The 15,108-nt window shown below is 42.8% G+C and overlaps 1 protein-coding gene across 1 annotated transcript; it reads right to left on the bottom strand.

Moving 5' to 3' along the window:
* Nucleotides 1-11,795: 11,795 nt before the first annotated feature.
* On the bottom strand, nt 11,796-14,604 carry LOC118937935 (ictacalcin-like). Its single transcript, XM_036939680.1, has 3 exons — nt 14,451-14,604; nt 12,497-12,639; nt 11,796-12,238 (listed from the first exon to the last, which is right to left on the bottom strand). Exons 2-3 carry the CDS (start codon nt 12,632-12,634, stop codon nt 12,098-12,100), a joined length of 279 nt encoding a protein of 92 aa, XP_036795575.1. The 5' UTR covers nt 12,635-12,639; nt 14,451-14,604; the 3' UTR covers nt 11,796-12,097.
* Nucleotides 14,605-15,108: the final 504 nt, after the last annotated feature.

Raw genomic sequence — 15,108 nt, 5'->3', positions numbered from 1 at the left:
CTGGAACCCATCTCAGCTCTAGCCCTTTCACATGTACCATCACACGGGTGTGATCATTCTACAGTGGTCCCTGAAGCCTACGATCACACCTGGGTGATTAGAATGCTCATTTAGAATGGACAGTTTCGAATGACGCAGCAATCAGCATTTGAGCTGGCCACACTTTTTTCAGAAACTATTTACACAAACACAGTCCTTACAAAGTTATGTCCAGAATGTGAGCAGTTTATTTTTGGATACAATGTTCAGATATTCACAGAAGTATCTATAACATAACACAATCATCCAACCCGGAAAAATGTAGGCTACATTTGTCTTAGCGCTAACTGAGGAAAGATTGACTCAACAACACAAGGTCATATTTTTACATCTCTCGGCTGACATAAACTACAATATGAATTAGCTAATAGCAATTACTATTTATAATTAATCACATCACGGGTGAGCTCACCATTGATCTAAATAATTGCGTTAAACACTTTCTAGAAATCGAAAGCAACCCGAGGAGGCTTTTTTTCCTCACAGAAACCAAAGATAATAAGAGAAGACAAGATGAGTTTGGTCTGTGTATAGTATGAACTTCCTGAAATTAGTAAACCCTTACTCACCTCATTTTGTTATAGCTTATTTGGTCCGACAGACGATTACGTGAAACCCAGAATGCATTGTATGTCAACAAACATGGCTCCACACACATAGCTGGAATTAGCTTAGCTCATCATTTTACACACATAATATGTGCCCATTATAATCTCTGCAAGAATCGGAATGCATGGTTTATCACCGTTACTTGAAAACGTGAATAAAACAGTAAATATATATCAATAATTACCACACAAAACATTTTCTGATAGTGATTTATTGATACAAATGGCATGTGCCGGCAGTCAATCACATAACCTCTCACTCCCTCTCTGAACCGCTCAGTGTTGTTTATGTATGTAGTTAGTGAGATAAGCTGTAGCATTAGCAATGTCTTTCTATAGGAGACAACTCACAAATGCAGAAATTCTGGATATTTTTTACAATTCTGACAATGAGTCTGAGTATGAAAGTCAGGGATCAGATTCTGACAGTGACAGTGAGGAGCTGCCCCCCAGCCATTGAGAACCCTAAATCTGAGGACTACTTGTCCACTGACAAAGTTCCAGTTCCCTTTGAAGATGCTGGTGGTGATGGAGGCAGACTGACAGTGGACGAAGTACAGGAGTTCTGTGGTAGCTGGAAGGCTGCCAGTCATTTCACCCCTCCTGTCCCTGCTGTTTGCTTCAACAGTTCTTCAAGTTGTTTCTGACAGAGGAGCTGGTGGGAGACTGTTATGAATTTGAATAATGACTAAATGATGACTAAATGATGTATACATTTAACGTAGAACTATAACTAACAGAATTCTACCCTGTCTCTGTATAATGATGAAGAATGTTTGTCCATAAGAGAAGATGAACTGTGGCAGACAACTTGTGACCTCTGTGAAACTGATAACAGGGAAGGAAGTCTCCCCACACAAAGAGGGGAGAAACTGTTGGGCTTGCAGGAGATTGTGCCACCTGTTGCAGGATGTGATAAGCAATGTATGAAGACTTGTAAACTATATTGTCATTGTCTTATAAGAGGAGGGACAGTTATGACAAAATGAGAGGTATATAAACAAATGTACATGTAAGGATGGGCAGAGCTCTCGTGAATAAACGTTGCTGACTATTGTAGACTGGCCTCTGTCTGTTTCATTTCAACAAGAACCTTACAAATTCTTGGTAACAGACCGAGTAGTTTAATTGAAGTTCAGTTTATGAACATTGAGAACATAATTCTCTTAACAGAGATACAGTAGAGACCAATCACTATGCCTTGTAGCTACAGGAGAAGAGAAAGCCAGGAGTGGGGGGGCCAACCACAATTTGTGAAATGTATTCTATCCTGGTGACAGTCCTTCTCATGGGGAAAGCAAAGAAAAACTCCATAAGACAATACTGGAGCATAGATCCTATGTTTGCAACTCCCTACTTTGCCACCTTCTTTTCCCAAGACTGCTTCCTAGTTCTGCTGTGATGACTGCATTTCATCAACAATGCTACTGCCATCCTAATTGACCCGTTGTCATGAGAACGTTCAATCACAATGATGATAACTAAACATTTTTTTAAGCTTTGACCAATCCCTGAGGTTTGTAAGACCCTGGGTTTAATAATAATTAGACAAAGGTTTGTAAGCTTTATTCAGAGAATGTTCAGAAGTCAACCAAAACTTGAACAGTCTTTATAACCCCCTCTACGCGCACACACACACACACACACACACACACACACACACACACACACACACACACACACACACACACACACACACACACTGTGACGACCCTCCCACTCTGTTTGCCGTATTCTCTCTTTGTTCTTGTTTCCTTATTAGGATGCCGATGGGTGGAGTTGGGAGTGTCGTCAGCTACATGGGAAACACCTGGGCCCGGTGTGTCCCAGGATAAATAGACCTCTTCCACATTCATGGAAGAGGCTCTCCATGCAGACACCTTTCTAGATTTTGTTGTGTTTCTTGGTGGCTTTTTGGTTGTTTGCTTTGACACCTTTCAACACCCTACATTATCACATTCATGCATGCAAAACACTCACTTACACTACTGATTACACACACCATTGTATATCATCCGGGATATTTGAACTATTGGTTTGGGAGACCGTGGAGGTACGTGTTTGGTTTGCATATTTTGTTTGAGTTAGATAGGTCCAGTATTGGTTGCCTTTGTTGTTTGGATTGTGTGCTGCGTTGGAGAGAGTATTATGGTTGGTTTCCAGGCCCTGCCCAGCCTGGAAAATCTTGTTCTACTTTCTGTTGGGACATTGGTCTGAGGTGACTAAATCGGCTGTGTACCTCGGTGGGAGACTTGGGTAGGATAGTGGAACTTGCTACCCGGAGCTATAGCCTTTTTCCCCTGATGGGCTTAGCGACGTGTTTCAATTTTTGGACATGTTGGGCATGGTTAAATGTTTATTTTTGTGTGGTGTCTGTGGACAGCAGTTGTCTCGCGGGCACATCTGTGGCTTGGTGGATTTTGCCAGCATTCTGGGGAGTTCTATTTCCTTGCCAGCGGGCTACAGTGCGTAAATTCCCAATGCAAATCCGCACAAAGACTAGGGTTGAGTTATTGTAGGTTTTGGGGAAGCTCCGTATCTCATCTCTCTTCTGTGGTGCTCAGTGTGATTGTCATTTCTCTGGTTGTAGTCTGATGTGCTCAGCAGAGGGGTTGAGCAAGATTATTTACTTATGACTATGGTGTCTCATGTAGACAAGTTCATTCGCTTTCCATCAGAGGAACTGTTAGAATTATGTACTAAAGAACAGCTGTTGAAGATCGCTGAACACTACAAGGTTGAATGATTGAAATTAGTGAGATTCTGTTATGTTGGGAAGTGACTATGAATCGTTGGGAAGTGACTATGAATCGTTGGGAAGTGACTATGAATCGTTGGGAAGTGACTATGAATCGTTGGGAAGTGACTATGAATCGTGGGAAGTGACTATGAATTGTTGAGAGTTGTTGTAAAAATTAAGGACCCTGATGTTCTTTTCGTTGGCGTTTGTAGCTGTTGTCTTTTGTTCCATGTTCCTGAATGTTTACGTGACTGACCATTGTTTGGGGTTGTCATGTTTTATCTTTCCTGTCTGTTCCCTCCTGGTCTTGTGTTCTTCTTTCCTCTTAAACATTGCTTCCTATGCGCAAAGGTTGCTGAGGTCTGGGGAGGAGGAGGTTGGCTGGGGCAGGTGGAGGTGTGAACACGTAAACCCTCGTCAATTTGGGACGCAGAGGCTGTGTCAATTTGGGACGCAGAGGCTGTGTCAATTTGGGACGCAGAGGCTGTGTCAATTTGGGACGCAGAGGCTGTGTCAATTTGGGACGCAGAGGCTGTGTCGTTGTTCCGGGGCCCTTGTTGGTCCCCGGTTTTATGGGGGGGAATGTGACGACCCTCCCACTCTGTCTGCCGTATTCTCTCTTTGTTCTTGTTTCCTTATTAGGATGCCGGTGGGCGGAGTTGGGAGGGTTGTCAGCTACATGGGAAACACCTGGGCCAGGTGTCCCAGGATAAGTAGACCTCTTCCACATTTGTGGAAGAGACTCTTTCCATGTAGACACCTTTCTAGATTTTGTGTTTCTTGGTGGCTTTTTGGTTGTTTGCTTTGGCACCTTTCAACACCCTGCATTATCACTTCATGCATGCAAAACACTCACTTACACTACTGATTACTGATTACACACACCATTGTATATTATACTTAGTTACATATTTAATAAATATATATTTTGTTACTCCTTTTCTTGATACTACCCACCCCGCATGCGGGAGCGTAATCATAGCCTCAAACGAATTAGCATAACGCAGCGGCCATAAATATCCCTAGAGAATTTTCCTATTTATGAAAATCACAAATGAAATATATTGAGACACAGCTTATCCTTTTGTTAATCACACTGTCATCTCAGATTTTCAAAATAGGCTTTACAGCCAACGCTAGACAAGCATTTGTGTGAGTTTATCATGGCATAATGCTATGCTAGACTCTGCTACCAGCAGGCAACATTTTCACAAAAATAAGAAGAGCAATCAAATTAAATAATTTACCTTTGAAGAACTTCCGATGTTTTCACTCACGAGACTCCCAGTTAGATAGCAAATGTTCCTTTTTTCCAAAAATATAATTTTTGTAGTGGAAATAGCTCCGTTTGTTCTTCACGTTTGGCTGAGAAATCAACTGGAAAATGCAGTCACTACACCACTATCGACAGAAACATGGCAAAGGCTGTTTAGAATCAATCCTCAAGGTGTTTTTCACATATCTATTCGATAAAATATCCACCGGGACGATTGGTTTCTCATAAGAAACGATTGGAAAAATGGCTACTTGTGTACTTTATGCAAGCTTTTCTGCAGGAGCCATCATGTGACCACTTGCTCAATATGGTCCCTTATGGCTATTCTTCAACATAAATGCGTAAAAAGACGTCACAATGCTGTAGACACCTTGGGGAATACGTAGAAAGCGTAAGCTCATTCGTAGCGCATTCACAGCCATATAAGGAGTCATTGGCATGCAGGGCTTTCAAAATATGGGGCACTTCCTGGTTGGATGTTTATCTGGGTTTCGCCTGTAACATCAGTTCTGTTGCACTCACAGACAATATCTTTGCAGTTTTGGAAACGTCAGTGTTTTCTATCCAAAGCTGTCAATTATATGCATAGTCGAGCATCTTGTGACAAAATATCTTGTTTAAAACGGGAACGTTTTTTTATCCAAAAATGAAAATACTGCCCCCTAGTTACAAAAGGTTAATAAAAATATATTTTGTTACTCCTTATCTCCACGTTGTCTCCCTTTTGTTACGGGCTTTGAGCCGGTTTGTGACACAGGTTTATCACTTTTCTATCAGCCTTGGCAGTTTCTTGCTGTTCCTTTCCTCCCAGATAAGAGGGACCTTGGAAGGGGCCTCTTTCCTGTTGTCCTTTGATTTCTCAACTCTCAAACCACTACACAACAACACAATGTTCTAGTCACACATTTTATGGAATTATGATTACTAACACATTTCATACAATATGATTTCAGGGTGGAATCCTTTAGTCATTACTTTAAACATAAATTCCCTTATGAATCCACCCTTTGACTAAATATTACACTCTTTTTCATCAACCTTCATTTGGAATTATAAATATCACATGAAAGCAAACAAAACCAATACATGTATTTACATCATATACTCATCAACGACTGTTCTAGGCCTATATCCAATCTTTATTAAATAAACAGTCTGTCTAAACATTGAAGATAGTCTCATCCAACATGGGCTCCTCGTGGTTGAAAGAATCTGAGCCATCTACTAGGCCTGGAGGCATGTAGTTCTCATCCCACCGGTCGGAGCTCAGAATCGGTCCGTACCTCATCATTTGTTGCGTCATCGATCTCTCTAGAGTCCTGGTAATGAAACCTTTCACACACGGAATCACACAGCAACCACACAACACCAACACACTCATACAGGTGAAGCAGCTCATAACACGGTAATTATAAAAAAAATTCAAACATACTGCCGAAACACCCAGTTAGTGAGGTATCCACCCCAGAGTTCTCCGCTAACTCGTTAGCCAATGTGGTTAAACCGGCCAGGGCCTTGGTCACTGATCAATCTGGAGCTGTATTATTAGGAATAAACCGACAACAATGAACCCCTATCATTCTACATTCATAAGTCCTCCTGTGCCTACTTTAGCCTTCTATAACTGGCCTCTGAAGACTAACTTGAACTGGTTGGACCAATAACACCGGGGCGCAAGTTTCTAACCACCCTTTTGGTAGTGTCTATCTTATGCGTCCTTTGCTGGTACAAGCCCACTATACATCAGTTATAGGTGCTGTGAGGTTGAGAATCTTCTCCTGTACTTCCAAACCTAAGTCAGTCACATTAGCTATTGCCTTACAGCCATTAAAATCAACTAAGTTCTTGGTGCCATTATTGTATCTATAACACTGGTCCTCATCAGGAGACCAAGGTGCAGCGATGTAGGCGTTCATGATTTTTAATAAACTGAACACCGCAACATAATAACAAAGTAGAAAAATGAAAGCGCACAGTTCTGTCAGGCAACAAAACAGCTAAACAGAAAAGAACTCCACAAAACCCAAACGGAAAATCACAACTTACATATGATCCCCAATCAGAGACAACGATAGACAGCTGCCTCTGATTGGGAACCACACTAGGCAAAAACAACAAAGAAATAGAAAACATAGATTCTCCCACCCGAGTCACACCCTGACCTAACCAAACATAGAGAATAAATAATGAGCTCTAAGGTCAGGGCGTGACACACGGCCTCTATCTCACTCACTCTCTCCAAGATTATAGCCCCAGGAAACATTCCAAAGAGAGACAAGCAGACACACACACACACACACACACACACACACACACACACACACACACACACACACACACACACACACACACACACACACACACACACACACACACACACACACACACACACATGCAAGCAGACACACAGAAACACACACACACATGCATTCAGGACATTCATGTGATTTGGGGTTGAGACTGGTTGATGTTTAAACATGAAACAGCAAGGATTTGAATTTCAGGGTGGGACCCTTCTGGGCTGCCAGGAGCGTAACAGTAGTGGAATACCGTAGTACAGTTCCACCCATGAAGTCGAGAAATTATCCATGGGTTAAACACATTATGGGTGTTTACACATTGAAAACACATATTTCAGCTGAGCTTCCCTGGCACTCAGAAACTATCAGCGACATTAAAACAAAAACAACATGTTACAAACAGAAAACAGAGATCCTTCCTGTCAAAGATAGAACCCAGGTAGGGTAGCCATGGTAACTGTACAGAAGGGAAACAAGCAGAAAGCAAATAATCCAACTGCCACCCACTACAGCATAGAACTACAATGAACTAAAAGAGTACGACTGGAACACAGCTGACCACAGGAATGCTGTAAACACTACCAGTCTGTTCTGCTGCTCTGTTCAGGCTGTTACCCTGTACAACCTTCTCAGACAACTAACACTGACTGTCAGATATCCTAGACTGGTCTTGGTTTCGTCAGTAGAAAAATACGACATGGTAACATTACTGTTAACTGCTGTCAATGGACAAACATCCACTACACTTGGGATGTGTTGTGGGAAAATGTTCCTCTACAACCAGTCTGGTGCCAATCTCAGGTCCGTGTGTGTGTGTGTGTGTGTGTGTGTGTGTGTGTGTGTGTGTGTGTGTGTGTGTGTGTGTGTGTGTGTGTGTGCGCGCGTGTATGAGAGCTGTCAAAGGATACCAGAAACAAAATTGTAGACCTTCACCAGTCTGGGAAGACTGAATCTGCAATAGGTAAACAGCTTGGTTTGAAGAAATCAACTGTGGGAGCAATTATTAGGAAATGGAAGACATACAAGACCACTGATAATCTCCCTCGATCTGGGGCTCCACGCAAGATCTCACCCCGTGGGGTCAAAATGATGACAAGATCGGTGAGCAAAAATCCCAGAACCACACGGGGGGACCTAGTGAATGACCTGCAGAGAGCTGGGACCAAAGTAACAAAGCCTACCATCAGTAACACACTACGCTGCCAGGGACTCAAATCCTGCAGTGCCAGACGTATCCCCCTGCTTAAGCCAGTACATGTCCAGGCCCGTCTGAAGTTTGCTAGAGAGCATTTGGATGACCCAGGAGAAGATTGGGAGAATGTCATATGGTCAGATGAAACCAAAATATAACTTTTTGGTAAAAACTCAGCTCGTCGTGTTTGGAGGACAAAGAATGCTGAGTTGCATCCAAAGAACACCATACCTACTGTGAAGCATGGGGGTGGAAACATCATGCTTTGGTTGTTGTTTTTCTGCAAAGGGACCAGGACGACTGATCCGTGTAAAGGAAAGAATGAATGGGGCCATGTATTGTGAGATTTTGAGTGAAAACCTCCTTCCCTCAGCAAGGGCATTGAAGATGAAACGTGGCTGGGTCTTTCAGCATGACAATGATCCCAAACACACCGCCCGGGCAATGAAGGAGTGGCTTCGTAAGAAGCATTTCAAGGTCCTGGAGTGGCCTAGCCAGTCTCCAGATCTCAACCCCATAGAAAATCTTTGGAGGGAGTTGAACGTCCGTGTTGCCCAGCAACAGCCCCAAAACATCACTGCTCTAGAGGAGACCTGCATGGCGGAATGGGCCAAAATATCAGCAATAGTGTGTGAAAAACTTGTGAAGACTTACAGAAAACGTTTGACCTCTGTCATTGCCAACAAAGGGTATATAACAAAGTACTGAGATAAACTTTTGTTAATGACCAAATACTTATTTTCCACCATAATTTGCAAAGAAATTAATTAAAAATCCTACATTGTGATTTTCTGGTTTTCTTTTTCTCATTTTGTCTGTCATAGTTGAAGTGTACTTATGATGAAAATTACAGGCCTCTCTCCTCTTTTTAAGTGGAAAAACTTGCACAATTGGTGGCTGACTTAATACTTTTTTGCCCCACTGTATGTCCGGCCACATCCATGTGGTATGAGTCATGAATGAGTCACGGTAGCCATAGTGCATGCCTTTTGTTGGTAAACAGGCCAAGGAATATTTGTGTGCAGGGACTGAGACTCTGTCAGCTTCCTCTCTCTCTCTCTCTCTCTCTCTCTCTCTCGCTCTCTCTCTCACTGTGAAAAACTACACCTGGGGGGAGAGGGTGGAAGGGTAGACGGAGAGGGAGGCGGAAGGAGAGGAGTGTCTCTTTAAGGGGGACAGAGAGGGGATAGGGAGGAAGGGAGGGATTGGGGAAGGGATGAAAAAAGATGGAGGAAGGGAAGGAGTTAGAGATTGGATGGAGAGATGGATGGAGGGAAGGAGGTAGAGATGGAGGGAGAGATGGAGGGAGGGAAGGAGTTAGAGATTGGATGGAGAGATGGATGGAGGGAAGGAGGTAGAGAGAGGGGGTGAGGCTGCCGTCGAGTCTCAAACAGAGAGATGATTTTCTTCACACTGCCAAACATAACTTACCAAAAATAGCCTCATTGTCACCAGACAGCCAATAGCAGACTATATATTATCTAAACCACATCAAAGGCGCCATCCACCTCAATTCACTACAGCCTTCTGTGCAAAAGCCAGTCACTACCTGTAGTAGGTAGAGAGTCATAGAGGATTTAAACTTAGAGGCACAACCAACAGTTACTTCCATGAACAACTACAGAACAGGGGTAGTTGAACAGATCACCATGTGGTTGTATTGAGGTCAATGGGAGAGAGGAAGATTAGATCCATGTGCGTGCTGTAACAAGCGTGATCTGGGATTCCTATTGGAGAAATACATTTTGGGTATCCTCCAATAGACTGTCTTTGGTGGATCAATCCCACAGACCCAGCCAGTCGCGCCCAGCCTGCCGATCTCTGATTAAAACAGCCTTTGTCTGTGGATTAGTATTAGTCTATGCAGATTACTTCCTTATTCCATCCAGCCGCCAGGTGTCTGATTGGGTAATAGATTATTTCCAGTTTATGCAGGGCGGAGTCTACTGTCCAGGTGAGTTACCCAATCTATCTGTGTTTAGCCAATCTATCTGTGTATGTTGTTGAGTTACCCAATCTATCTGTGTTTAGCCAATCTATCTGTGTATGTTGTTGATTGTGAAGAGTATTGAATCCCAACACAAGCTCCTATGGTCTGATGGTGAATGTTCCTTCTACACCTGCATTGCTTGCTGTTTGGGGTTTTAGGCTGGGTTTCTGTACAGCACTTTGATATATCAGCCGATGGAAGAAGGTCTATATAAATACATTTGATTTGAATGTCCCTGAATGCCCCCTGTCTGTTCAATAATCACAAGAACTGGTGAAGGCCTAGTAGGAATCAGTGATATATAAAATACAATGTGTTCTCAATCAACCTACTCTGTATAATGAACACACACACACACACACACACACACACACACACACACACACACACACACACACACACACACACACACACACACACACACACACACACACACACACACACACACACACACACACACACACACACAAACAGTAATGAGATCCCACTGGTGGTTCTGCTCAGATGTTCTGGCCGAAACCTTGATGGATGAGAGAACAGCCAAGAGCTCAGCTCAGAACAGCCTCACTCTTTCCTGGCCTCACTCGGCCCTGTCGGTCTCCTCTGCTCCGGCTCCCTGCACTGGACTGGAGCACAACAACATCCACCTTCTAGTCTCACACTCACATATCAAGTACCCTGGATTACTGTAGGCCTAAATGTTATTTTTATTGACACCAGAGTTGTGTCAGTCAATTTCAATTCTCATCAGTTGAATTTGACATGGACGTTCTCCATAGTAGTTCAGTTCAGACTAGAAAGTCAGGGGAATTGGCCCCAACCCTGATCAAGATTAATGCATCATTGAGATGTGTTAGATTCAACCGAGTGGCTGCGTGACCAGGGTCTGTATGTATCGTGCCTCTGAGGAGGAGTGCTGATCTAGGATCAGGTCCACCTCTGTCCATGTAGTATCATTCATATTGATCTAAAAAGGCCAAACTGATCCTAAATCAGCACTCCTACTCTGAGACGCTTGAAACATACAGCCACACACTCTAAGGACACCTGTTCCTGACACCTGAACAACCTTTCCTTCTACTGCGTGCTACTTTACACACTGTTTTTATGTAGCCGCTGTTGCTTTCCCCTTCCTTCCTGCTCTGACCCGCGGCGATGATCGTCTGGTGATAGACATGTACAAACTTCCTTACGCAGCCTTGTCTTAGATTTAATCTAAGACTAGGCGATTGCTGGACTACGGCTAATCTTAATTTTCATCTTCAGTATTGTCCAATATGTTCTCTATGGAGACCTGCGATACAGTATCATTATTTGGATATTATCTTTGTTGTTTCATGTTGCTGGGTTGGAGACTTCATCTATTTAACCTTCACAGTAACAGTTGACTTCCTGTATTCTTACTGGCTCTGGAGTAGATAACAATATTGTGACGTAATTAATAGTCAAATATAGGGTATGCCTTAAACCCCTAATTTAATTTAATGTTTTGGGTTACGTTGACATAATCAACAATTTTATTATTTCACCAGGTGTCTGAAAAAAAAGGTTAATGTTTGATTCATGTTGCTTGCTATATCCTATTTAGGACATACACAGCCAATCACACATGCACAAACACACACACACCTAAACAAATGATAAGTCAGCTTTCTTCCAAACATATTAAAATAGTTTATTTTGTTTTTCACTTTAAACAAACCAAAGAGCTTCCTCTCCATCTCATGAGATAGTAGCCTATATGTCTGTGTGTGTACATGTCTGTGTCTGTGTCCTTCACCTGTCTGTCTATGTGTGGTGTGTATAATCAACCCAACCCTTTTTCTGTGTATGTGTGTAAACCTGCATCTCTGTCCCTTTGAACCTGCATGGAGGATCTTGCTAATCTTATCATGAATTCACTCATGGAGCAAGAGCTGCTGTTCTGTGGAGAGTGGGCAGGGGGAGCTGTTTCACTTCTTGGTGAAGAACTCATTGCACATCATGGTCAGGCAGGCCACCAGTGTGACGTACTCCTGGAAGTCCACACTGCCATCTGCGTTAGCGTCCAGATCTTTGAAGATCTTGTCAACCTTTGCCTGGTCAGTGTTTTTCTGTTATAATGATCAGAGAGAGAGAGAGAGGTAATGGGTGAGACTTTGATTTCAGCAGTTCAAACTAGAATCCACACAGTTGTTATGTGTTTATAAAGGTGTGAGAGATTAAGTTATTCTATTGGATGAGGCGGGTCATGTGTTTGTGATGTTCCAAGCAATTCAGTATTTCAATAGTGTCTGTCTTTAGCAGTATTGTATTTGGTTGTGCTGCTAATAAAGCATGATTGAACTGAACTGTTCCTAGGATCCACTCACCCCCATGATCTCTCCAAGCTCAGCGTTGAGCAGATCTTTGAGTTCTCCCTTGCTCAGGGTCGTCTTGTCGCCCTCCTTGCCAGAGTACTTGTGGAAGGCTGAGATGAGCAATGCCATACTCTGCTGGACCTGTGACATGGTGACTACGAGAGAGAGAGAGAGAGAGAGAGAGAGAGAGAGAGAGAGAGAGAGAGAGAGAGAGAGAGAGAGATCAATGTTTTATTATGATAACAGGATGCTGGTGGACATGATGTCCACGCACAGAGAGAGGAATGTTTGCTTACTCTGTATTCACAGTATAATACATCTGATATTATCGACATCATTTGACTTTTTGAAATTTGAAATCACAGAAACTAAGTTAAAGGGATAAATGTCTCATTGTTGACTGAAAAATCCAATTCAAATCTATGTTATCTTACATCCGGGTTCCCATTTCATAAATGTCTGGGAAATAAAGTCATGTTGGCACTGGTTTAATCATGTTTAAACATAAGGTTCAGGTTGAATAGAGGGTTTAAAGAATATTAACGGTTGTTGCACACGAAGCAAAGACTTAACTACACACACACCACGCCCCACTTCTGCTAACAGGTTCTACATCTCTACCACAAAGGAAGAGAAAGAGAGGGGGAGAAGAGATGGAGAGCAACGCAACAGAGGCAATTAAAGAGGGAGAGAGGTAAGAGATGGAGACATAGGGAGAGAGGCGGCGAGAGAAGGAAGAGAGAAGCGGATATGGAGGGGAGAAAGGAAGAGGAGAGGGGGCTGAGTTGTTTAAACACAAACAGACATGGCTCTAGCCAACGCCCTTGCATGTCTCTCTCATTAACTCTGGGGGATTTTAAGGAGAGAAAGAGAGAAGTATATATATATATAGAGAGAGAAAGATAGCGCGAGAGGGACAGACAGACAAAAATACAGATTGTAGGAAATTGGTGGATCGGCTGAAAGGCGCGTTGGTAATTTCAGGCAAACGATAACATAGAAATCCCAGCACCTCCCCCACCCCTCACCTGTCTCCACCCTCTATCTATATAGTTTGCTTAAGGTGTGTCTCTTCACTCTGTCCCTTCACACATCTCGCCACTATGTAGGGAGGTTGCTCTCTCTCTTCTCTCTTTCTCTACCTGCTCGTAGTCAAGGTGGTGTGAAGCTTCTGAGTTTAAGGAAGCTTCTGTAATGTGAATCCCTCATTTAGCTGACCCTCCTCTCAAGTGTGACTTGCAGTAAGTGCGGTCAAATAAGGACGTTGAAGCAACCATACAGTACGAACATGGTAAGCACAACATTATAGTTGTAAGGAACAATCCCAATCACTGTGGTGGACTCCACTGATCTCTCTCTGAGTCACTGTCAGCTGCCCCAGGACATTCAACCAGACACACGTTCTTATCCCCCCTCTGACTGCCCATCTGATAACTAGAAACACACTCTACTCACAGAATGGTCAGAGCGAGGGGAGAGAGAGTTTATGGTAAGGACAGAGAGAGCGAAAGAGAGAGAGGGGGGTGTGGAGGATAGAAAGAGGTAGTGTTCTGCACTATGGAAGGATTGAGGGAGGAAGAGAGAGAGGGGAGGAGGAGGAAGAGAAGAGAGATTCTTTCATCTAAACTGCGTAGTGCTCTGAGTAGCACCCACACATGTTTGAATGGAAAGGCAGACAAAGTTACGCCCTCCGCAGAGCTTGGCTCAAGATCATAAACAGTGTGGACAGGCACTTACCAACTGTTGCAAAGCACACCCTGAAGTCATTCATACTTTTGCAGTCAAGTATTAATCACTATAAAACATTAAACTACACACAATTACAAATAAATGTTGTAAACCACCCAATGAGAAAGTATAATTTGGCACATCTAACACCTCATAGATAAACACAGCTAAAACAAACTGAAGGTTTTATCAGAGAGGCACTCAGGTACATGTTTTACTAGGTTTAGTTTTCACTCACCGAAGTTGTGCGAGGAGTTGGACAGTCAGAGAAAGAGAGAGAGAGGGAGTGAGGAAGAGAGGGATGGGCTGTTGGTTTTAAACATTGATTACCACACCCCACTCTCCCCTCCCCTTTCCTCTCCTTGTTCCTCTTTATCTGATGGAAATGGAAACTGCAATGTTCTGTTCTCTTCTTCATGTGAACTAGTTACTGAACGAATTATAATAGGCATATATATTATCTAAAGTTAATAATTACTTCACATGAATGTATCACCATTGTAACCAATCCACCATTTTGCTCTGGTTCTTCCTGGACTTCCCCTATAAAAAAACAACAACAGAAAACATACAGAGAGGAGAAATCCCTGCATATGTCTAATGTCTTTGAATGAGCATAAATACCTCTTATTCTGACTGGAGTTATTCATTTAACAACTTTTCATTTAAGAAGAATGTGGTAAAACTGCAGCGTTCTCCTGGCCAAACTAACCTGTAGGGCTACCTTATTGGCTGACTTGCTCCATAGAACCCGCAGGGAAATTGTGAACACTACTAAGTATAAAATCAGACTTTTTAGGGGGGTTTGATTGAATATATATGTAAACCACATCAAATCTGAGGATGACCAGACTAACAAATAGTTAAAGTGCTTTTCTATATACACTCTTAAACTT

Source organism: Oncorhynchus mykiss, chromosome 2 (assembly GCF_013265735.2).
Source record: "Oncorhynchus mykiss isolate Arlee chromosome 2, USDA_OmykA_1.1, whole genome shotgun sequence".
In the NCBI taxonomy this organism is placed as follows: domain Eukaryota; kingdom Metazoa; phylum Chordata; class Actinopteri; order Salmoniformes; family Salmonidae; genus Oncorhynchus; species Oncorhynchus mykiss.
The sequence above is the reverse complement of the archived record's forward strand: the minus strand, read 5'-3'. Positions and strand labels throughout refer to the sequence as shown.